The 22,859-nt window shown below is 37.2% G+C and overlaps 4 protein-coding genes and 1 pseudogene across 4 annotated transcripts; 4 read left to right on the top strand and 1 right to left on the bottom strand.

Moving 5' to 3' along the window:
• LOC104738745 (probable beta-D-xylosidase 2) lies at positions 21-3,649 on the top strand. The gene is made up of 5 exons (XM_010458945.2): positions 21-527; positions 1,212-1,490; positions 1,570-1,739; positions 1,839-1,936; positions 2,061-3,649. Exons 1-5 carry the CDS (start codon positions 120-122, stop codon positions 3,413-3,415), a joined length of 2,310 nt encoding a protein of 769 aa, XP_010457247.1. The 5' UTR covers positions 21-119; the 3' UTR covers positions 3,416-3,649.
• LOC104738746 lies at positions 4,516-6,451 on the top strand. Its single transcript, XM_010458946.2, has 3 exons — positions 4,516-4,720; positions 4,811-5,196; positions 5,284-6,451. The coding sequence occupies exons 1-3, from the start codon at positions 4,544-4,546 to the stop codon at positions 6,398-6,400; spliced, it is 1,680 nt and encodes a 559-aa protein (XP_010457248.1). The 5' UTR covers positions 4,516-4,543; the 3' UTR covers positions 6,401-6,451.
• LOC104738747 lies at positions 7,896-10,813 on the bottom strand. Its single transcript, XM_010458949.2, has 5 exons — positions 9,900-10,813; positions 9,337-9,813; positions 9,191-9,250; positions 8,687-9,103; positions 7,896-8,598 (listed from the first exon to the last, which is right to left on the bottom strand). The coding sequence occupies exons 1-5, from the start codon at positions 10,545-10,547 to the stop codon at positions 8,023-8,025; spliced, it is 2,178 nt and encodes a 725-aa protein (XP_010457251.1). The 5' UTR covers positions 10,548-10,813; the 3' UTR covers positions 7,896-8,022.
• LOC104738748 lies at positions 15,531-18,843 on the top strand. Its single transcript, XM_010458950.2, has 10 exons — positions 15,531-16,068; positions 16,168-16,350; positions 16,451-16,578; positions 16,685-16,991; positions 17,117-17,290; positions 17,385-17,572; positions 17,698-17,995; positions 18,095-18,280; positions 18,364-18,509; positions 18,657-18,843. Exons 2-10 carry the CDS (start codon positions 16,344-16,346, stop codon positions 18,696-18,698), a joined length of 1,476 nt encoding a protein of 491 aa, XP_010457252.1. The 5' UTR covers positions 15,531-16,068; positions 16,168-16,343; the 3' UTR covers positions 18,699-18,843.
• LOC104743119 lies at positions 19,080-22,102 on the top strand (annotated as a pseudogene).

Raw genomic sequence — 22,859 nt, forward strand, 5'->3', positions numbered from 1 at the left:
CATTATCATACTATTTATCATTGCCTCTCTATATATAAACGGAACACACAAGCTTCACTCTCACAAATCCTTTCATCACATTTTCATTTTCCTCTCAAACCTATTCGGTAAGAGGAGAAATGATTCTCCACAAAATGGCGTTCTTGGCCGCTGCAGTTCTCATTTTCTTGATAAGCAGCAGCAGCGTTTGCGTCCACAGCCGGGAAACGTTTGCTTGCGATACGAAAGACGCAGCAACAGCTACACTGAGGTTCTGCCAGCTATCAGTTCCGATACAGGAGAGAGTAAAAGATTTGATCGGACGGCTTACGTTGCCCGAGAAAGTGAGCTTGCTAGGGAACACTGCGGCGGCGATTCCACGGCTAGGAATCAAAGGTTACGAGTGGTGGTCGGAGGCTTTACACGGCGTTTCAAATGTAGGTCCCGGTACTAAGTTCGGTGGGGTATACCCAGCAGCCACCAGTTTCCCTCAAGTCATCACCACCGTTGCTTCTTTCAATGCCTCTTTGTGGGAATCTATCGGACGGGTCAGTTTTTTTCCCCCCCCCTCTCTCTCTCTCTCTTTTATCCATTAAATTAAAAACACCCAAATTTTAACCTTTTCTTTTTCTCGATCTAACTACTAAAATGACGTAAGTAATAATGTTACATACAGTTCATATGTTTGTCAAAAAAAAAAAAAACATACAGTTCATATTAGAATAATTGAATGTATTTAATTATTAATAGATGGTGCGATTTATATGTAAAGTATTTTCAGTGGAATATTACTAAAATTTTGGTTATACTTATTTGGTAAACAGTATAGTGATATTTTTGACATTTCTCGTGTTCTCATTTGTCGGGTACTCCATGCAAAAATAACGTACGCACGAATCTCTTATTATTAGCCGAACGCTATTTAAAGTTGCTTTAACAATAAAATAAAAAGAATTAAGATTATTTAAAGTAACTTGCTTTGAGGTATTCTTCTTCTTTTGGTTTTGTTTTTATGCCTCTGATTCTAAATAATTTTAGATCACTAGGATACTATATAGAAACAAAAATAATAACATTATTTCTAATCAAGAAAAATGAAATTATGGTACGCTTTTTCGCTAAAAACGAGGCATCAACTTGCAACATGAGTCAGAGCGCATGTTATCATTATTAATAAATACGCGGACGACTCTAAATTACGCCCCCTGTGGGATGATGATGATGATGCGCAGGTTGTGTCGAATGAGGCCAGGGCCATGTATAACGGTGGTGTTGGTGGGCTTACTTATTGGAGCCCAAACGTTAACATATTGCGGGATCCACGTTGGGGACGTGGACAGGAAACTCCCGGTGAAGATCCAGTCGTAGCCGGTAAATACGCTGCCAGCTACGTCAGAGGTTTACAGGGTAACGACCGTAGCCGGTTAAAAGTCGCTGCTTGTTGCAAACATTTCACCGCTTACGATCTTGATAACTGGAACGGCGTCGATAGATTCCATTTCAACGCTAAGGTTAGTTTTTTTTTTGTTTTTTCCATTTTGTCTCGCTTCAATTTATTTATTTGTTCTCACCTGTTTGGGTTTTCGATAGGTAAGCAAGCAAGACATAGAGGACACGTTCGACGTACCGTTCCGTATGTGTGTGAAAGAAGGTAACGTTGCGAGCATTATGTGTTCTTACAATCAAGTTAACGGAGTTCCGACATGTGCTGATCCTAATCTACTAAAGAAGACCATACGCAACCAATGGGGTCTTAACGGGTAAGATCACATCACGTCAGCTAAAAACTTTCCTACTAATGGTCAAACTTTCCTTAGAAGATCGTTTGACCATTTATTTCAATTATTGTTTTGCTACAGATACATCGTGTCAGATTGTGACTCTGTTGGTGTTCTATACGACACACAACATTACACTGGTACTCCTGAAGAAGCTGCCGCTGATTCCATCAAAGCTGGTATATTAATTAATTGTTGATTTTAATTTTAAGTATGACTTGATTTAAAATTATATATTTAGGTATTCATAGTGTTATTAATTGCAATTATCTTAAACTAACTTAATCTTGTGTATTTTTGTAGGTTTGGATTTGGATTGTGGGCCGTTTCTAGGAGCCCATACAATCGATGCGGTGAAGAAAAACTTGTTGCGTGAGTCAGACGTCGACAATGCTTTAGTCAACACCCTAACAGTCCAAATGAGACTAGGCATGTTCGACGGCGATATTGTGGGTCAACCATATGGGCACCTTGGACCAGCACACGTGTGTACACCGGTTCACAAGGGACTAGCTCTTGAAGCAGCTCATCAAGGAATCGTCCTACTCAAGAATCGTGGCTCATCTCTACCTCTCTCGCAGCACCGCCACCGAACCGTCGCCGTAATCGGACCTAATTCCGACGCTACAGTCACAATGATTGGTAACTACGCAGGGATTGCTTGTGGATATACCAGTCCGGTACAAGGAATAACCGGTTATGCACGAACGATTCACCAAAAGGGTTGTGCGGATGTACATTGCATGGACGATAGATTGTTCAATGCCGCAGATGAAGCAGCTCGTGGAGCTGATGCGACGGTTCTTGTGATGGGTTTGGATCAGTCTATTGAAGCTGAGTTTAAGGACAGAAACAGTTTGCTTTTGCCTGGGAAACAACGAGAGCTCATCTCTCGAGTTGCAAAGGCCTCTAAAGGCCCAGTTATATTAGTATTGATGTCTGGTGGGCCTATCGATATATCTTTCGCAGAAAAGGATCGGAGGATTTCAGCTATTGTTTGGGCCGGGTATCCGGGTCAGGAAGGAGGAACCGCAATCGCCGATATTTTATTCGGCAGTGCTAATCCCGGAGGAAAGCTTCCGATGACGTGGTACCCGCAAGATTATTTAACGAATTTACCAATGACGGAAATGTCGATGCGACCGGTCCACTCGAAACGGATTCCGGGTCGGACTTATCGGTTTTACGACGGCCCGGTTGTGTACCCGTTCGGACACGGTTTGAGTTACACGCGCTTTACTCACAGCATAGCGGACGCGCCTAAAGTGATTGCTATAGCTGTTCGCGGTAGAAACAGCACCGTTTCAGGGAAGTCAGTCCGTGTCACGCACGCTAGGTGCGACCGTCTCTCTCTCGGAGTCCACGTTGATGTTACAAACGTTGGGTCGAGGGATGGGACGCACACCATGCTAGTGTTCTCGGCTCCGCCAGGTGGAGAGTGGGCTCCGAAGAAACAGCTGGTTGCTTTCGAGAGGGTACACGTGGCGGTTGGGGAGAAGAAGCGTGTGCAGGTGAATATACACGTGTGTAAGTATTTAAGTGTAGTGGACCGAGCCGGGAACCGAAGGATTCCGATCGGTGATCATGGGATTCATATTGGAGATGAGAGGCATACGGTGTCGCTTCAAGCTTCTACTCTTGGAGTCATCAAGTCTTGACTCTGTTTTTTTTTCTTCTCTTTTATTGTTGTTACCAAAATAGTATTTTTAAGAGATCTGTATGTTTCTAAAGAAACAAATTGGATTGTTGTAACACGTCGATTGATGTGAGGATAGTCTGTAAGGTAAAAAAAAAAAAGATAAGAAATCTGGTGCTTATGATTCAAAAAATGTATTTGAAATTGAATTGTATGGCTGCTGATATTCTTAAAAATAAAGATTGTTTTGAGATTTAGTGGGAGAGTTACTTAATTTTGCGCACATTGAAAATTTAAAGCACAAAAACAAATTTAGAAGAAAATTTCCAACTAGTTTATGGAATATGTGTAACATAGTGAAAACAAATGGAATATGTGGAACTTGGTGAAAATAATATATTCTCTAATTTTACTATCTATATGTCCGTATATAATTCTTTATGATCCTCTTACATTACTGATTACTCTATTTGAACACCAATCCTTAATGTGCATGCATGCTATGTATGTTTGTACACATAAATAATCAACTAAGATTTATCTTTCTTTTTCTAAAAAAAAAAAAAAAAAAAATGAATACTGAGATCTATGTATTGCAGATTCTGTAAAAATACACAAGTATGAGGATACCTTTCGCTACTTAAGTCTAAAGATAGCCAATTAATCTGCTTGGAGTATGATGAAAGAAATCTAAAACATAAGAATAAAAATAAACATGTGGCTTGTGTTTTTGTCAACATACACATGTGCATTCATTGAGAGACATTTGGTAAATCCAAAAGCAAAGTGCATTAGTTTAAAGAGTTTTTAACAAAACAATCAAACAAAAAACAAGCAACGCTAGCTACTCTACGACGTGGCAATAAAGAGAAACAGTAGAAAACATAAGTCTTTTGGCTTCCGAGACAAGACTTACGTTTTAATTTCTCCTTACATAATAACGTTACGATACTGTCAGATTTGTCAAATCCTTCTTCGTTTCTTCCAGACGTAAGTTGATTTTTGCAAACACTCTAATGGTCAATACATTGTCCACACTCGAAAGAAGTCAGATTTAGATATGAACCTTTTAGGGGGTAAATAGGTCATACCAGCTTCTTTTTTTTTTATCTTCCACTGTTCTCTCGTATTTAAGACTACTTGACTTCACATGATTTTCAACTCTCTCACTCTCGTCTTTACTGTTTCCACCTGTATCTCTCATCACTTTTTAATTCACGAAAAAACAGAGATTTCGTCTTCTCGTTACCTTTTTTTTTATGACGAACTCGAGAACCACGAAACTGCTGCAATGGCGATCCATCCTTGGTGGATGCGTAACAGAAAGGTAATATACTCTTCTATGTTTTTTTTCTCTTCAATCAAGTATATTGAAATGTATCTATCTATCTTCATTGTGTCTAAATGTTTTTTTCAGAAAGTGGACAAGTACATGAAGGAAGCGAAGAGCTTATTAACGAGCCAGGATCCAAACGATGTCGTATCAGCTCTAAGCCTCTTAAACTCAACGCTTTCTCTCTCTCCTCGCCACGAACTCGCTCTGGAACTCAAAGCAAGATCGCTTCTCTACCTTCTTCGTTTCAAAGACGTCGCTGATTTGCTTCACGATTACATCCCAAGTCTTAGAATCGATCGCGAAGACTTTAGCAGCAGCGTCGTCGTCTCTTCGTCGGAGAGCTCCTCTCTCAGGCTTCTTCTTCCGAGTCATGACTCGTCGTCGTTTAAGTGTTTCTCTTATTCATACTTGAAGAAGAAAGTCATGGCAGGGTTAAGTAATAATCCCGACGAACAAGGGCAATGGAGGTATTTCACCTTTTTCCCTATTATTCTGACCCGGATATGATTTAACCGGACCCGGACTTATTCGGATCTTCTCTTCTCTGTTGGCAGATACGTGGTTTTGGGCCAAGCTTGTTACCACCTAGGTCTAATGGAAGACGCGATGATCCTACTCCAAAACGGTAAACGTCTTGCCACGGCGGAGCTCCGCCGAGAAAGCATCAGCTGGTCCGACGATAGCTTCACCCTTTTCACCTCCGAATCTCATCCGCAACCAATCACGGAGTCCGAGATCGTATCGCAATTACTCTCCCAGACCAAACTACTCCTTCGTCGTCGCACGGCGGCGCTCGCTGCGTTAGACGCCGGTCTCTACTCTGAATCCATCCGCCATTTCTCTAAGATCGTTGACAGCCGTCGCGGCGCGCCGCAGAGCTTCCTCGCCGATTGCTTAATCCGTCGCGCCTCAGCCTACAAATCCGCCGACCGAATCGCAGATTCCATTTCCGATTGCAACATAACCCTAGCCTTAGATCCGTCGCGCCTCGAAGCATTAGAAACCAGAGCCGATTTGTTCCGATCAATACGGTGTTTCCCCGACTCGCTTCACGATCTTGAACATCTGAAACTTCTCTACAATTCAATTTTACGTGACCGGTCATTAACCGGTCCGGTTTGGAGACGGCACAATGTCCGGTACAGAGAAATCCCGGGGAAATTATGTGAATTGACCTCTAAAATCAAACAAATGAAGGAGAAAATTACAAACGGAGAAATCGGTAATGTGGATTATTACTCTTTGATGGGCATCGAACGTGGGTGCTCGAAATCTGAGCTGAACCGGGCTTATTTGTTGTTGAACCTAAGACATAAACCGGAGAGAACAGTAGCCTTCATAGACCGGTTTGATTTAACCGATGATGAAGAATTAGCTTCGGTTAAGAACCGAGCTAGAATGTCAACTTTGTTACTCTATAGATTGATTCAGAAGGGATACCACGCCGTAATGAATGACATTTCGATGGTAGAAGCTGTGGCGGTCGAAGAGATTGCAATAAAAAATCAACCGGTTGAAACGTCTACAGATGATGATAACAAAGCGGCAATGGAGGTTGAGAGGAAGAGTAGCAACAATTTAAACGTGGTTAAAGGAGTGTTTTGTAGAGATATGGCGGCGGTTGGGAGTTTGATTGCCCGTGCCGGTTTAAGACAACCAATTTCGGTTTAGTTATGTCATAGGATTTTAGAGATTTGTCTCTCTTTTTTTTTTGCTTCTCTACGTAAAAGAGTAATTAATTTTACTTTTGACACTGAACAATATATATATTTTTTTTCTGTCTCTCTCTATGAGATTTTGATCACATTTTAGTGAGAGTGACATAAAAATGGTTAAACTCGTTTTTTATGAGCGTATCGAGTAATTACTGAATCTAACAGAGTAACCGACTCATTAACTATGACAAAACCGAGACAAAATTTGCCATCGTCGAAAGCGCATATGACTTGATTAATCATAATTTGTTTTTTCTCAAAACGAAATTACCATTACTTCAAGACCTCAATTTTGTTAGAAAAATTTACAAAAGGGGTCGTAAGTTGAAACTACCCAAGTAAAAGGTCAACATTTAGATTTTCACCTAATTTGGTGGTTAGGAAAAAGTCAAAGCTATCGTAACTATCTTTTCAGGTGGAATAAGGAAAAAGTTAAAAAAAAACCTTTAATCGAAGACACTCAATAGTCAATATGAAAACTGGCAAATGTAAAGGACGAATCTTGTTCGATATCTATTTCAGATATGACATTACAAAAGGTACACTGTATCATCAATATGTTCAAATAAAGACAACCACGTTAATGAAGCTAACAGTTGCAGAAAGCCTCGCCTAAAAAAACATCAAAGCATTTAATTGAGTTGCATATAAGGTCATACCACCAGATCAGAACAACCATTGTCCGACCATAACACCAGCTACATTTTCCCATTCGGGTCTTTGAGGAAATTGTATAAAAGCTACCATCAAAAGAGAATGGAAAAACTTAACAAAAGACGCTCTTATTCAAAATTAGGGTTTATAGATGCCAAAATAAAATTAATGATAGAAGAATTGAGAGGGATATTAATAGACTTCACGTTTCATAACATGCGCGTTGGGTTATGACTTATGAGGCTCCAGCTAAAATATATTCATGGTCGTATAGTTACGCTGCGTGTGATTGGTGGTAACGTGTCTTGTTCGATTGGATAAACATCAAACTCCTCCATTGGGCCACTTTCTTGACAACTCTCCCAACTAGTTTTCTCTTTTCGTAAAACATAATTAAATAATATATCGGAAAATTAAAATAATTCATTTATTTGCTGTCAAAAAGAAACAAGTTTGTTTTCTTCAATTTTCCCCACAAATCATGTCTAAGATTAGACAGCTTTTCCACACAAAATATCTTCGTAATAGGAAAGTAATTGATGTTGGATTGAAATAAGTCTTCAAATTACAAAATTAATTAGCATCAGTGGTTAACAAGAAAACAAAATCTCAAGTATGAATGTGAATTATATAATTGTTGACTAAAAGAGTGTAACCAGATTGGTACTTCCCACTTGTTTTACACATACTTTTTTTGAAAATTATATTACAGATATTAAAATATATTGGTCCATTTTGTTCCTTTTCCACAACCTTTTAACGTGAAACCAATGTATCTAACTGGAAAAAGCCTCCAATGGCCCCAACAAACAAACAAGATATATATTATGTATGTATAAAGAATTATCTTAACCGGTCAAACCAAAATTCGGTCTGAACCGGTATAAGCAAACGACCTTTTTAAACCCGCCAAATCAAACTTTTTCAACGGAAACTAAAGACGTTGAAAGCTCCAAGGCACAACAACTTAACCGGAAACAACAGAACAACGATCAAAGGCATGTGTTGAGACGCCACAAGGCGGCTAAATCTCTGCAACGACTTTCTTCCTGTCTTCATCATCCCTGAGAAATCCTGACTGTTGATTTGTCCGTTACTGATCGCAATCCCTGAGCTCCCGCTTTCTCTAGCCACCAGAATCGGCCACCACAGACTCCTGCGATGCTCCCTCTTCTCCCTCCTTATCTGGTTCACTTCTTTTCTTATCACGCTCCTAACCGATTTCAGATACGAGTTCATATCGTGGTCTCTTTGGATTGTTCCGCTGGAACCATAAGCTGATCTGTCGCTGAGAATGTCAAGAGGATGCGGCGTGTTCAAGAAAACTGTCTGCGCAGCTACCAACCGTTGCTTTTCCTCAGTGTCTTCATTATCAGGGGATTCATAATCACCAGTTAGAAGATATAAACCGTTTCCAGGAGGAAGAAGTTCGTGTCCTGGAGAGAATGTCTCATCCGGTTGAAGTATCAGAAGCTCGCCCATCGGAGAATACAACATACTCTGCAAAACAATATGTCGTTTTTAACTACAAGAGTTCTGCAACATAGCTAGCTACATTCATCTATTGATTGAATTGTAGCTGTCATACCTGTTTGTTAAGACAAGGATGGCTACGGAAGTTTCCATTAACAGCTTTGAGAAGCTCGGCGACATGGTACGGATAGTTACAAGAAAAAGCTCTCGGGACAATATCACGGTGCATTACAATAGCTTGAACATGGCTTTTAGGCAATCCGAGTTTTTTAAGAAGATGGTCACCTCCACATAGAACAAACGGCGCACCAAATGTTATAACCGGGAGTAAACAAGAAGCAGGTACTTCACCTCGAACCAATAACATGAGGTTTAATAATAGCGATAAGCTTCCGCCTAATGAATGTCCGGTGAAACGGAATTTAGCACTGCTCCCGTGGGTTTTGATATGTGCTTTAACTTCAGGTAGCATTTGTTCATACATTCCTTTTGCAGCTTCGTATATTCCTCTGTGAACTATCGCACCAAGTCCCTAATAGGTCAAAAAACAAGGCCCTTAACTTCTAAATCCAACATTTTTGTTTCCAAGATTGTTGGGAGTGTAAGGAAGTAAAACTACCTCGAATTCAATAGGCTCAAAGAGTAAGTTTGCTTGCCAAGAAGCTAGAGATTCAGACCCCTACAAGCAATTTCATAATTCTCATCATCAACTCATTAAGAGAAAGAAATCTCAAAAAATAAATCAGCTTTCCTTATTCTTCTTACCTGAATCACAACGAATCTAGTGTGACTCTGATCATCATCACATATAAACCAGTCACAAGGAGACGAAATAGTTGATTTCAAATCGTCTGCAACAGCTTGCTTCACCTCTTCCTCAGCAGCAACAACGGAAGTAACAGAATAAGCAACATCTGATGATGACTCCATATTCGCCAACTTCTCATTATGGTTGTCCGTATTCTCAGCTTTAGATGAAGAACTGAAAGGACGTATGTTGTTGGTACGAGAGTGAAGGTAAGAAGCAGCTGATGCAACAATCTCATAAGCAGCAGAAGCACTAATCTTGCGAGGTCCTTTGTCCTTCTCTTCTTCAAATTCTTCAACTTCTTCTTCTACCTCCTCATTTGGCTTAGTCTCACCTGAAACTTCACCATTCCCCACAGCTTTTAACGCGGATTCTGTTTTCTCAGCTGATGAAGTTACAAATCTCAGACCGTAATATTTCGAAAGATTCACAGTCTGCAAAGCAAATGCCACAAATTAACCAAAAACTCAGAATGCAACATTGTCTCTTTTTGTGAAAAGGAAGGATATAAAAATGGTACCTTGATTTTAGAAATAGAATAAGCCAAGTTCCCTAAATAAGACATCTGAGCATAGAGTTTTGATTCGGGTAACGTAACCCTCCTAAGCAATTTGGAGAAAGATTCTCTATCAAGCTGAAACTTGTCATCATCATCATCATCTTCCAAAACCGAACATACATCGCATACACCATCATCTTCAGATAATACGGCGTCGTCTGATTCAACCACCTCCTCCTCTTCGTCTTCGTCTTCAGCTTCACCTTCACCTTCACCTTCATCTTCTTCGTCGTCATCATCGTCTCTATTATCTTTCCACATAGATTGTACATCCAAGATCTTCAAAACCCAGCTGCCATTTCGTCTGTCGGTCTCCACCACAGCCCTTTCTTCAGCGATAGGCTTCCTCGAATCGCAAGAATCAACCAAAACGGCGTCGTCCAAACACAACCCGCTTCGTCTCCTCGAAGCAATTCCACCACCACCGCCGCGTGACCAGAAGGGCGTCAATGGGTACTTGAATGAGAAACCAAAAGGTCCTCTTTTTTGAGATGGTACCGTTGCGGTAGCTCGGACTCCAACAACTCCTCCACCGTTTACACCGTTTCCAACCGCCGTGATCGCTGGAATTACGCCGTGTAAACCGCTGTTCAAACACAAACTGTCCATTGTGTTTTTTTTTTTGGTTAATTAAAAAAAAAAATTGTTCCTTTTTGGGATTCTTATTCACAAGTTAGACTAATTAACGATCTTAGAATTTGGAATGTGATGAATTATACCCACAGAAAGATTTAGAATTGAGAAATTTTTAGAAAGGTGAAGAAGAAAAGCAAATTAAAAAAATTGGTTTATCAGCCGAACAGATCGCCGAAGACGAAACTTGTGTGTGTGAGAGAGATCTTTTTAAGCTATATTTTCGTTTTTTCTATTTTTTTAATAATTATATAGTAGCAAAAACAAGACTTTTAAAAAAAAAAGAACTTTTGCTTTCCTTCCTTGATATTTGTTTTTTTTTCTTTTGCAGAAAAAAAATTCAAATCAAATCAGAAGAGAAATAGTTTAAAGAAAGAAATTATATAAAAATGAAAATCCCACAGGGAATGTGGGAACGGTGTCGTTTTAGGTGGAGCATACGTGTGAGTTATCCGGTTTAAGACGTGTTGCCCAATGTGGGACCTACTGAGATATGGGTTTAGTCTTCTGAGTTACGTTCAGAAGATTTTGCCGACTTAGATTAAGGAATTTCCAATTTTTATTAGTATTTTTTTATTTATTAAAGTGCTAATATTAAATTCAATACATATGACCAAATGTATAATGCTACTACTTTATTGATGGAAACTATATAATATACGCGTAATCTTATAAGTTTATTTGCAGAATATATTTTATTTTATTCACTTTTATTTGTTTATTGATATACCAGCAATAACAGAAAATATTTGTAAGTTATAAAGTCAATTTTTTTTATAAATTTATAAAAAGTTGTAGATGTGGAAGTTTCGTAGAATGTCCACGTGGGGACAAAACTGCCACGTCAGATGCTTAGCAAGAATGGATATGTAAATGTAAGTGGACAAACCCATGTGACCTGTTCCAACATTTTGGGCTCTCTATCTATCCAATGAAACACGTGGCGCCTTGTCTTCTACTGTTGTGTGCCTTGCATGTCTTGTTGGTTGCTTCTTCGCGAGCTTACTTCCAAAAACTGAATGGAAGAAATCTCCAACTTCTTCGTTACACGAAACTTATTAGTCTTTCTTCAGTTCTTCTTCTTCTTTGTTTTTCTTGCTCTTTCTGATCAACGATGTTATTAATATTGTTAGTATTAGTCATGAGACACATGAATGAATAATGATACGTTCCAAATACACGGTGACAGCTTGTCCTATAAGAATGTTGTTAAAGGGTGAAAACCAGAGTTCGAAAAACGCCTGGTGCACCAATAAACTACTGGTGGATTTGGATGTCTAAGAATGTCTGGCGCACCAATAACCTACTGATGGATTTGGATGTCCACAGTAAAAAGTTATAATCGATACCCTGCAGGGCCAATTTGGGATCCGTTGGAGCGGCTAGCGGTGGACTAGTAGGATCCGCAAGACGGTTGTCACACCTGGACTGAACCTGAAAGATCTTGTTAGACTCTAGTTTAAGGGTTGAACTCAACTCGATGTTAAATCCCCGGGTTTAAATAACCGGTTTGATTTATGGTTTAGACCGGTATGTCGGGGTGCCAATTCCCACACTAATAGTATCTATGGTAATGATGCAGCGTATCTTTGTCGCCGGAAGCGATTTGCGTCACACATCGCCTGATTCTCAGAATCTCGATACGCTGGAGCAAGTTTACATTGACAAAACTCAAAACATGGTAAATGCGTTTTTGGGGGTTTTCGATTTTCTTTTGGTTTGTCACATTGACTTGTCTGAACTCTAGGGATTGTGATGTGGATGTGTTTCGATTGTAATTTTTGAAGTGGAATGTGTAGTAGTAAGAGGTTCTTGTTTTTGCGGAAAGAGCTGTGGAATTGAGGGGGACTTTGATGATTGGAGAGTTGGTGGATGCCTAAGTTCGAGTGGTCGATGCCTCAGACTGAGAGAGAGTGCAAAAAGGTATTCTCTCATCCACTCTTATTTTTCATAATCTGTAGTTGTGGGGTGCATTGCTCGGAAATACTTACTGCTTCAAAATTTATATTGATGACGGATCTTGACTTTATAGTCTAATAGTCATCAACTACATATATGTACTCTTTGATATTCCCTGAAAATATATGGTAGATTGGTGCCGCCGATTCATACAAAACTGTTGGCCCAGTCCATTACTACGAAGCCCATTCTCAACCCTATCTAGTATAGTATCTATCTTCCTCCCAAGGTACTAACCCGCACTATGTGCGGATAAATCGGTTTAAATAAAATATTATAGTAAAATTATTATTTAAGATTTAAGATTATTTGTGTAAACAAAATATGTAAGTAAAGTTTATTTTTCATTTATTCAAATCTGCGTTTATTTTTTTTGTAAATCACCATAAAATATTTGAATTTGGAAAAGATTTTAAGTTGGTGTAGAAAGTTATGATATAGTTTTGTCTTTCTCAAATTCACATATTTTATGTTTCATATTATTATCTACATCACTATACCATTAAATAAATAAAACAATATTTTTTAGACTAATCGGTTTAATTTAAACTAATCCTAAATTTAAAAAATGCAATGAGAAAAATGTATAAAAGTGGTAAATAAATTAATAATTTTTTTTATTGTTTGTGAAATGTAATTTACTTCTAATAATTAAATATGTTATAAAATTGATAATTAAATACATTTCTGGATTTTAATTGCTGATTAAATCTTTGATTTTTTAAAACAAATAAAAAAGAACATTGCCTTATATTTGTCAATGACATATTTATGTAAATGATAATGAGATGTAAGAGTATTTCCTATATATTAATAGAGAAGCATTATAAAAAAATGCTGATGTGTTGTCGTTAGAGAGCTCATAACACCAATAATATTTAGTATTTACACATAATTGCTTTTGAATGATTAAGAAATATTCCTTTACAATTAATTAAAAATTTCAATCATTCAAATTTAAAATTTATTTTAAATCATTTTATAACATATTTAATTATTAAAATATAAAATCATTAGATCTAAAACGTTTTCAAAACCGGAAATCATTCACGTATTAAAAAATTGATTACTATTCACATATTTAAAGTTTCCAATATAAAATTATCACAATAATCATTATTATAGGGAATTGAGTTATTTAATACATTGGTATAATATTTCACTGGGTGAAACATATTCTTACACAAAATAAATAAAAAATCTTGCATAGATTAACGAGAGAGCGGGGTATAGATATATTTAGTTGATACATAATAGTTTAATTTAAAAATATTTTCACGGTTTATAGATATATATATTTTTAAACAAATTTTAGATCCTAGAAAATAAATTTACACATAACTCTAATTTTATTCATATATATTTATTCAGCACATAGTGCAGGTTGATACCTAGTTTATTAAAAAAAGACATAAGAGCTATGTGAGCACGACACATGCTTCTCTATTAATACATAGGGACTATGTAATAACATGCACTATATGCAGGATAAATTGATTTAAAGAAAATTGTTATAAGTAAAATTATTATTTTAAAACCAATATATATTTCTGTCAAACATAAGTAACTAAAATTTTTTATTTATATATTCAAAAATGCGTTTTTTCGTATAAATGATATGTTTCACCCGTGACATCTTTGAATATCTAAGAGGTTTTATCATAGAGAAAATATTGATAAAATGTTACTATTTATTAAAACATGTATTTTGTGTGGTTTAAAAAACAAATTCATATATTCTTATGTTTTATTTTATAATCATAACAATTTTGAATGTCATAACAATTTTGCATGTTTCTCATGTAACCATAACAACATATACTATATTACTCGGTAGTTCAATTATTTAATTTTATTATATGGTAGTAACAATCAGATTTTAAACTAAATTTTATGAAGATAATCTAATTTATTGATTTAATGTTTTTGATTAGGCTATTTAAATCTTTTGAGTTATTTGGTTTGTTAATAATTTCTATAAATGACGAATTATTACCAAAAAAACCATTATGAAAAAATTAATGAAATTTCAAAATCAACGTATTCATGTAAGAATACATTTCTCCCGTATAATATGTGAACGTGATAAAGAAAATATTTATAAAATGTTACAATTTATGGCAATATATATATATATATATATATATATATATTTGTGTGTTTTATAAATCAAATTTATATTTATAGTTTATCGAGCAACTATAAGAATTTTGCATAATCTAATAATCACTCATTTAATATATTATGATTTTTTTTTAGTACTAAGTTTATTTATAATGATAAGAGTTATTGTCTCATTCCTTTTTAATAGCACATAGATGAATATGCAATTAGAACGTATATTCCTATTCGGTTATCAATATTTATATTTTTAATGAATAATCACACTAAATGTTGAGATTAATTAGCTTATTTTTATATTAGCTTATTATTACACATCATGATATATTATTACACATCATGATATCCCCTAATTTGTTATTATTTTTATATTTATTTATGAATATATAAATCTATATTTATTGGGAATTAAGTTTTATTTAATGAGTTGGAGATAACTCATAAGTAATATACTTTTTTATAATCAATTATAATAACTATTTAAAGCTTGTTATTTAAATTATTATAGTAATAATACTAACATTAAAATTATCATTTTGTTTTTATATGATTATGTTATTCTTTATTTTTATTAACTTTATATTAATTGATTTGTTTTATAGTCTTTTAAGAATATTTTACTTATATTGGTTTTAAAAAATCAATATAACTTTAACTTGTATATCTGTAAATAAATTTTAGTGAAATTTTGCCTTCAAATAGAATATAAATTTTAGTGAAATTAATTATTTTTAATATATGATATTTAATTTATGTGAGAAATGAGGATATATCTAATTATTATTCAGTTAATTGTTTTTTTTAAAGACTTCTTTAATTGGGTGTTTAAAGTCTTTTTTATTTTATCTTCTCTTATGTCGGTTCGGTTGTGACCTAGGCTAGAAACTATAAGTGTTCTTGGGGTTTTAAGGTTTTGGGGCAGATCATCAACAAAAAGAGATTTTGTCTCAATCCTTCCTTGTGTTGATTCGATTACATTCATCAAAACAAGAGATTATTCTAATCTCTTGATTGAGCGAAGTAGGTCTCAAGAGTAATATCTCTTCTCTCAGGTTAATAATAATTTCTCCAACACTGCTCCAAAACGATTACAGCCGTCTTCCTCTCTCTCTCTCGGACTCTGAATTGTGCTTTCTTCGTTAAAGTAGTTTACAAGAGTCGTCTTGAATAATGATGAAGAAGGCTACGCCGGAAGAGGCTTGGGCTGTAACACGGGTCTTTTGGGACATCAAGATGTGCCCTGTTCCCGATGGCTTTGATCCTCGCCTGGTCCGTCCGTGTATGTCAATGTTCTTGGAGAAGAAAGGTTACCTTGGTCTTCTCAACGTCACTGCCTTTGGCGAACTTTCGGACGTCCCTATTGAAACTCTGAGTGGGGTCTCTTCCAGTGGAATAAAACTTACAATTGTTCCCCGCGGTTATTCTCTCATCCTTATTCCTTTTAATGGATGATTTGATAGATAGGTAGATAGAGTCTCATGTCTTTAGTTTTTTTTTCTTTTCTTTTCTCAAACAGGTGGTAATTTAATAGGCATTGTTGAGAAAAATCTACTTCCAGCCAATTTTATGGTCATATCCGATCCAAAAGCCTGCCCTGATTTAGCTTCCTTTCTACAAATGTTCGGCTGTAACCCTATCCTGCCATGACCATTTCGCTCTATACTTGCGGAACTTGAACAACTTGAAGAACTTATGAAAGGTGTGTGTTTGTCCTCTCTCACTGTTCTCACTGTCTTGTCGGATGATATAACCAAGCATTTGTTGCTTTGATCAACTGCCTTACTTTTTTTTTTCAACAGGTTCACGGGCACGTGTGTCAGAAACGGCTGAATTTGGGTATTGGCATTGCTTAGTATGCGACCGTGATTCTTTAGGCCAACGCTCTTTCATCAAACATCTATCTGATGAACACCATAAAGAAAAGATGGTAAATGCTGGCATTTTGTCATTGTCCCAACTGTTTTTTTAGTCTTAACACCCTCTTTTACCACAAGTAGTCACTTCCTTGTTTTGACCCCTGCTTGTTGTTCAAGCAAATGTTTGCTAGGAAGAGAGCTACGAATAGGATGCTTCCTCGTCAAAGTGTAGATCCAGACGTTCATGCAAGACGAATTTGGTCTTCTTGTGACACGACACTGGTCTACTGGGACATCAATTCGTGTCCGGTTCCCCCTGGCTGTGATGCTAGTCTGGTCGCTCCGTGCATCAAACGGTTCTTGACCGAAGAAGGCTGCTCTGGTCCTCTCTCCATCATTGCCATTGGAAGACTAACAGAAGTCCCTAATGACATCTTGAGGAAAGTCTTTTCCAGTGGAATCAGTCTTCACAACGTCCCCTACGGTATCTTTTCTCATCCTTATGATATTTTCCTTGATGAATAGATGAATAGAAAGAGTCTTAAAGACTTTAGTTTGTGAAGTAGATGAATAGAGAGTCTTAAAACTTTAGTCTGTTTTGTGAAACAGGGCCCTCAGACACTGAGGATCTTATTCTTCATCATTCCATTCATCATTCCAGTAATTTGATGGTGATATCAAATTCGAGAATATTTGGTTGTATGCGAGACTTTATTCAATCCAGTTTCAACCTACTCCATCCGTTTCCAAATGGATCTCTTCTTCAGAGCTTTTTTCAGTCAGGTGTGTGTCTGTCAACACATTTTTTCTGTCCTCTGTGTTGAGTGTTGTTGAAATCTACTCTTTAACTTTTTCTTTTTTTTTTTTCTTTCCGCAGACTCAGACTCAGACTCAGGGGAACTCGAGGAGGATAACAACGGTGAATATCCCTTCTGTGAACAGCCCTTCTCGATTTGCTCAGTATGCGGCTACAAGACTTATTTTCATTGGGCTGAAAGGTTTACCATTGATTCCGCCTTTGAAAGGTTCACCATGCATCTGGATAGTACATCCCATCAACAGAAGGTAATTAATCATGGCCTAACTGTACGGAATTGTTTATTTTTGTCATTGTCTTACCACACAAGTAGTTTACCTTCCTATCTTTCTCTCATTTTGTGTTGTGTTGTCTTCATTGGATGTGCAATCAGTTGTCGGCACTGTTGCCTATTAGTAGGCGACTCCAATACTTGAGTGCACCAATAAATGAACCTCTTGAGAAAAACCTGGAGGCTGTAACATCGGTCTTTTGGGACCCCAGGACGTGTCCGGTTCCACGTGGCTGTGATCCTCGTCGGTTCGGTCTGTGTATTAAACGGTTTTTGGGGAATCAAGGCTACTCTGGTCCTCTCACCATCACTGCCATTGGCGTACTAACAGATGACGTCCCTCTTTACATTCTGGAAGGAGTCTATTCCGGTGGAGTCTCTCTAAATAACGCTTTTGGCGGTTAGTATCTTCTCATCTTTTTGCCTTTCTTAGTAATAGTAACGGATGGATGTTTTCCTTGTTGAATAGAGTGTCTCAAGTCTTTATTTTCTGAAACAGATAGAGCGTTTTCAGAGACTTTGGATGGACTTATTACTGGTTTTACCTTAAAGAATGAACCTCCAGCTAATATAATGGTCATATCGGACGGAAAATACTTCACTTCTAAGTATGCTTTCGGGCTAGAATTGAGTGGATACAACATTCTTCGATGTGATTCTCTTGAAAGCATTTTTTCTCTGCCAGGTTTGTGTTTTCACAGTAATGTTGAAAGAAATAGCATTACTTGCTACAATCTCTAACTGGATACTTTTATTTATTTTTCACAGATTCAGGGGCACTTGAGGATGATGAGTGCATTGATGAAATGAGTGAGTCTGCCTTCTGGATTTGCTCAATATGCGACATGGGTAAACGTTACCAAGGTTTTCTAAATTTCAGCCGTCATGTATTGAGTAGGCCACATTCACTGCAGGTAATAAAGCAAACCGGACGAACATTGTATTATTACATTTTGTCATTGCTCTTTTGTTTGCCTAATTCTGACCTCTCCTGCACTTATGTAGTATTTTGTCATTGCTCTTTTGTTTGCCTAATTCTGACCTCTCCTGCACTTATGTAGTGGGAGAAGTGGCACTTATGCAGTGGGCGAAGGCGAGTATAAGAAGAAGTGAAGAACCATGGTGTTTGTTTAAATAAGTAAAACTTATATGCTTTTTTTTTTGTCAACAGACTTATATGCTTATTTTCAAGTCTCGTTTGTTTGTTTGTTTGTATTACACTACTTTAAGTAAAAGAGAAACTCATGGAATGGCTAAATTATTTTATAGAACAAAAAAAAACAAAATGGTTACGTTTCATGCAATCAATCACTGAAAGTGCACCACTAAGTCGGGGCTGTAGTATTCAAGAAAGTCACTTTAAGTCTCTTTCTCGTTCGTTTCTCATAGTACTGTAGAAGCGAAGCGGAAGATTTAATTAAAAAAAAGAACTAAACTCACTCTTTTTGCTCTGAGATTTTTTTTGCGAATTTGGGCCGGCGTCGATGGAGCCACGCTCCCACAAGAATGCGATTCTTCCGGTTACTAGTAGCGGAGGTAATCTTATGTTTCTTTTTCTTCCACAGTTGAGTTTGAATCTAGGGAGATAAGGAAGAATGCAGGAGTCGACAGAAGAGAGTCTCCTTAACACTCTATTAAGTGGAATCGTATCACTTTGGATAAGGTCAGTACCAAGACCTGCTGGCTGTTCTTGTTTTCCTTTCAAATACAAGCATGTAAGGAACGTGACTGTGAGTGAGATACATACAGCAACCCACAGCGGGGGAAGCTCTCTACAAAGTTGTTTTTTTTTTTGTGAATCTTCTATCCTTCAGGGGTTAGGTTTAATTCCCACTTCTTCATATCAGGCTCATGGTATCAAAAACGCCCTTAGTCACACTGCAAAAACTGTTTTTGCTTTGGAGGCTACTTACAGATGGGCTCTGAGTGGTACCCCTCTCCAGAATCATATTTGGAGAGCTTTACTCCCTGGTTAGTTACTCTTTCCTCAAGTTTTTCTATAGCACGTAATGATATCTCAACATTTCTGATGTGCCCATTTTTTATTTCCCCAGATTCGCTTCCTTCGAGTTTACCCTTACTCATATATCTTTTGCAAGAAATGTGACTGTCAAGTTCTTGATCACAGGTAACATCTTACCACTCTCAATTTTTCCCGTAGTTCTATTTCATAGTTCATAACAATTTCTGCTGTCTGATTTCCTCTGTTCCTTGCCTTTGGCGGTGACTGCAGTGCGAATGAAAGCTGTCCCAGCTGTCCTCATTATGCAGTTCAACATGTCTGTTGGTGGAGAAAGGTAACTTTGAGGTGCCACTATTTTTATATTAGAAAAAATTTAGAGCAGGATCATCATTGTTCTTCTGGTTTTTATATTTTGCTAAGATTGTGGCCAAACCAATAAAAGAATATGGAAGGTCTGAACGGGGAAAGAGAGCCAATATATTGCTTAAACACAAAGTTCTAAAGGACATCTTTCTAAGACGTACTAAATTAGGCCGGGCAGCTGACCTTGCTCTTCCTCCTAGAATCGTATGTTCCTTTCTCTCGCTTGTCTGATGTAAATGAAGCTTGTAGTTGCTTTCGAGCTTGATCTCTACGTATAAATTTGGCTTCTTTTAGATCTCTCTGAGGCGGGATGCACTAGATTCAGCAGAAGCCGATTACTATGAATCACTATACAAAGACAGCCAGGCAAAATGTAATACGTAAGTTACCTCTGTTCTATCGATTTGCACTGGTTTCTGCTCCTTGCTTTGCGTAACAGAATTTTACTATTAAAATCTGACATGGACATTTGTTTTTGCAGGTATGTTCAGGCTGGGACATTGATGAATAACTATGCAAATATATTTGGTCTTCTTACCCGTCTGAGACAAGTGAGTGGCATTTATAGTTTTGTTGGTTCAATTTACCAGCCAGTGCATGTGCATGTTTTGGATGATATATGTATGTAGATTTGCGATGAATTTTTTTGCAATTTTTTCAAGCTGTTAATCATCCATACCTTGTGGTGCATTCTAGTTCAAATGAGCAAGAATGCGGTCTCTGCCATTACCCAGCCAAGGACTACTTTGTAAGTGTTCCAAGTCGATATATTGTTGCTCTTTCATAATATCTTGACTCTGGTTTCTCAGTAACTGTATCTTCTGGAAACAGCTGCTATCATTTTACACTTTTGTTAAAGAATCATCAGATTACTATTGTTGGACCTAACTTGTTCGGTTAATATGTCTTTGGTTCTTTTACTTTGAAAGTGACTTCTTGTGCACATGTGTTCTGTAACTCTTGTTTGCTTGGTTCATCTACGTCCCTGAGAAAAGTCACCTGCCCGACATGCTCAAAACTAGTGAGTGTGGATGTTGATTGGACACCCAAAGCTGACACAGAACATCAGGCAAGCAAGACAGAGCTTAAAGGATTTAGAGCCTCTAGCATTTTAAATCGGATAAACCTCGACTGTTTTCAGACAAGTACAAAGATTGAGGCTTTGGTATATGCTCTTTAAGATCTATAGCCTCTGTCTCTCCCATGTATAGTACCGTTTAAAGTTTATTTGGAGAGTGGAGCTCTTATGGTGATCATAATATATATATATATATATATATATATGTATGCAGAGAGAAGAAATCAGATTCATGGTTGAAAGAGATGGGTCTGCCAAAGCAATAGTTTTCAGCCAGTTCACATCATTCTTGGACCTGATAATTTCAAGCGCAACCAACTACAGCATGCTACTACCATGTGCTCCTTTAACATTCTCTTTAATTTTTAATGAGACATTGAATAAAAAAAAGTGGAGTCATTGTGTACAACACAGTCTGGTGCTAGCTATGTTAAAGTGGTGGGAGGCTTGTCCAGGGCAACTAGAGATGCTGCAGTCAATAAATTTAAAGAAGACACACACTGCAGAGTTTTCTTAACGGGATTGAAAACTGGAGGGGTTGCTCTAAATCTAACAGCCGCTTCGCATGTAAGTGTTGTAGGCTAACAACAACTTACAACAGTTGCTATTAAAACATGTGTGTGTTTTTTATTCACATTCGGGTGTTCATGATGGACCCGTGGTGGAACCCAGCTGCTGAGAGGCAAGCACAGGACAGGATACATAGGATCGGACAGTACAAGCCTATCAGGTTATACTTGAGTTCTCCTTCAGTATCTCTTGTATATAATTGTTTGGTGGGGAAGAAAGAAGAAGAATTGGTTTGGATACATATGTTTTGATTTGTGAAAAGTTTTAAGAGGGTCGTAAGATTCATAATGGAGAAAACAGTAGAGGAAAGGATACTGACGCTTCAAAAGAAGAAAGAAGAATTGTTTGAAAGGTTATTAAACAAACGATTCTCAGATTTGCTGGTTTCTTCTTAATGTCAACCGTAAGAAGCTATTTTTGAAAAATTAATTTATGAGACATATTATTTGCTTTGTTACAGTACGGTGGGTGACTCTGATGAAGGCGCTGTACCAAAACTGAGTGAAGACTATATCAAGTTACTGTTCGCATAACCACATCGTGTAGAAGAACATGACGCTTTCTTTTGTATTGGCAAAAAAGAAGTCACAAGATTAGGTTCAATGTCCTAACATGTATTTTGGAGTGCTCTTATGTCAAGACACATAAGGCTCAGGAAATTGGTTCAAAGCGAGGAAGGCTTCTTGTTGATGACTTCTTGTATCTTATCCGCAAGGTAAGTCTTTGTAAAAGTATACAAATCAAAGACTGAGACGGGTTACGTGGTTTTGTATTCTATATATAATGATTGTGTCCTTGACCCTGTTGTATGCGGGATTTGCCTAAACTGAACCGGTGTAGAGAACTGTTGGCGATGCAAGAAGAGCTCAAACAAGCTCGTAAAGGAGCTAGTTGATTGATCTTTCTTTCTCACTCACAAGTCACAAAGTAAGCTTGTTTGTAGGTGACCTTCTGGAGTTAAGATTTTAGTGATTAGTTTTTGAATCTCAAGACTGTAAAAAACAAAGTGGCATTGAAATTTAGATACATTTCATTTTTACTAATTGAGCGAGTATTTTTACATGCAACAACAAAAACTCGAATGGTGGTTGATCTCTTGGGATAACGAAATTGTGTAGCAACTCAGGCTTCCTATAATAAACACGCCAATGAAGTCTCAAAATAGTGGAAGTGGAACATAATGCCCGATGTAACAGTGAACCCAATAAACCTTGAACTAAAGAGCAAGGGAAGGTCTCTCTATCCACATTTTCTAGATCAAACGACATATCATTTTTATTAGTTCATAGG

Source organism: Camelina sativa, chromosome 14 (assembly GCF_000633955.1).
Source record: "Camelina sativa cultivar DH55 chromosome 14, Cs, whole genome shotgun sequence".
Lineage (NCBI taxonomy): Eukaryota > Viridiplantae > Streptophyta > Magnoliopsida > Brassicales > Brassicaceae > Camelina > Camelina sativa.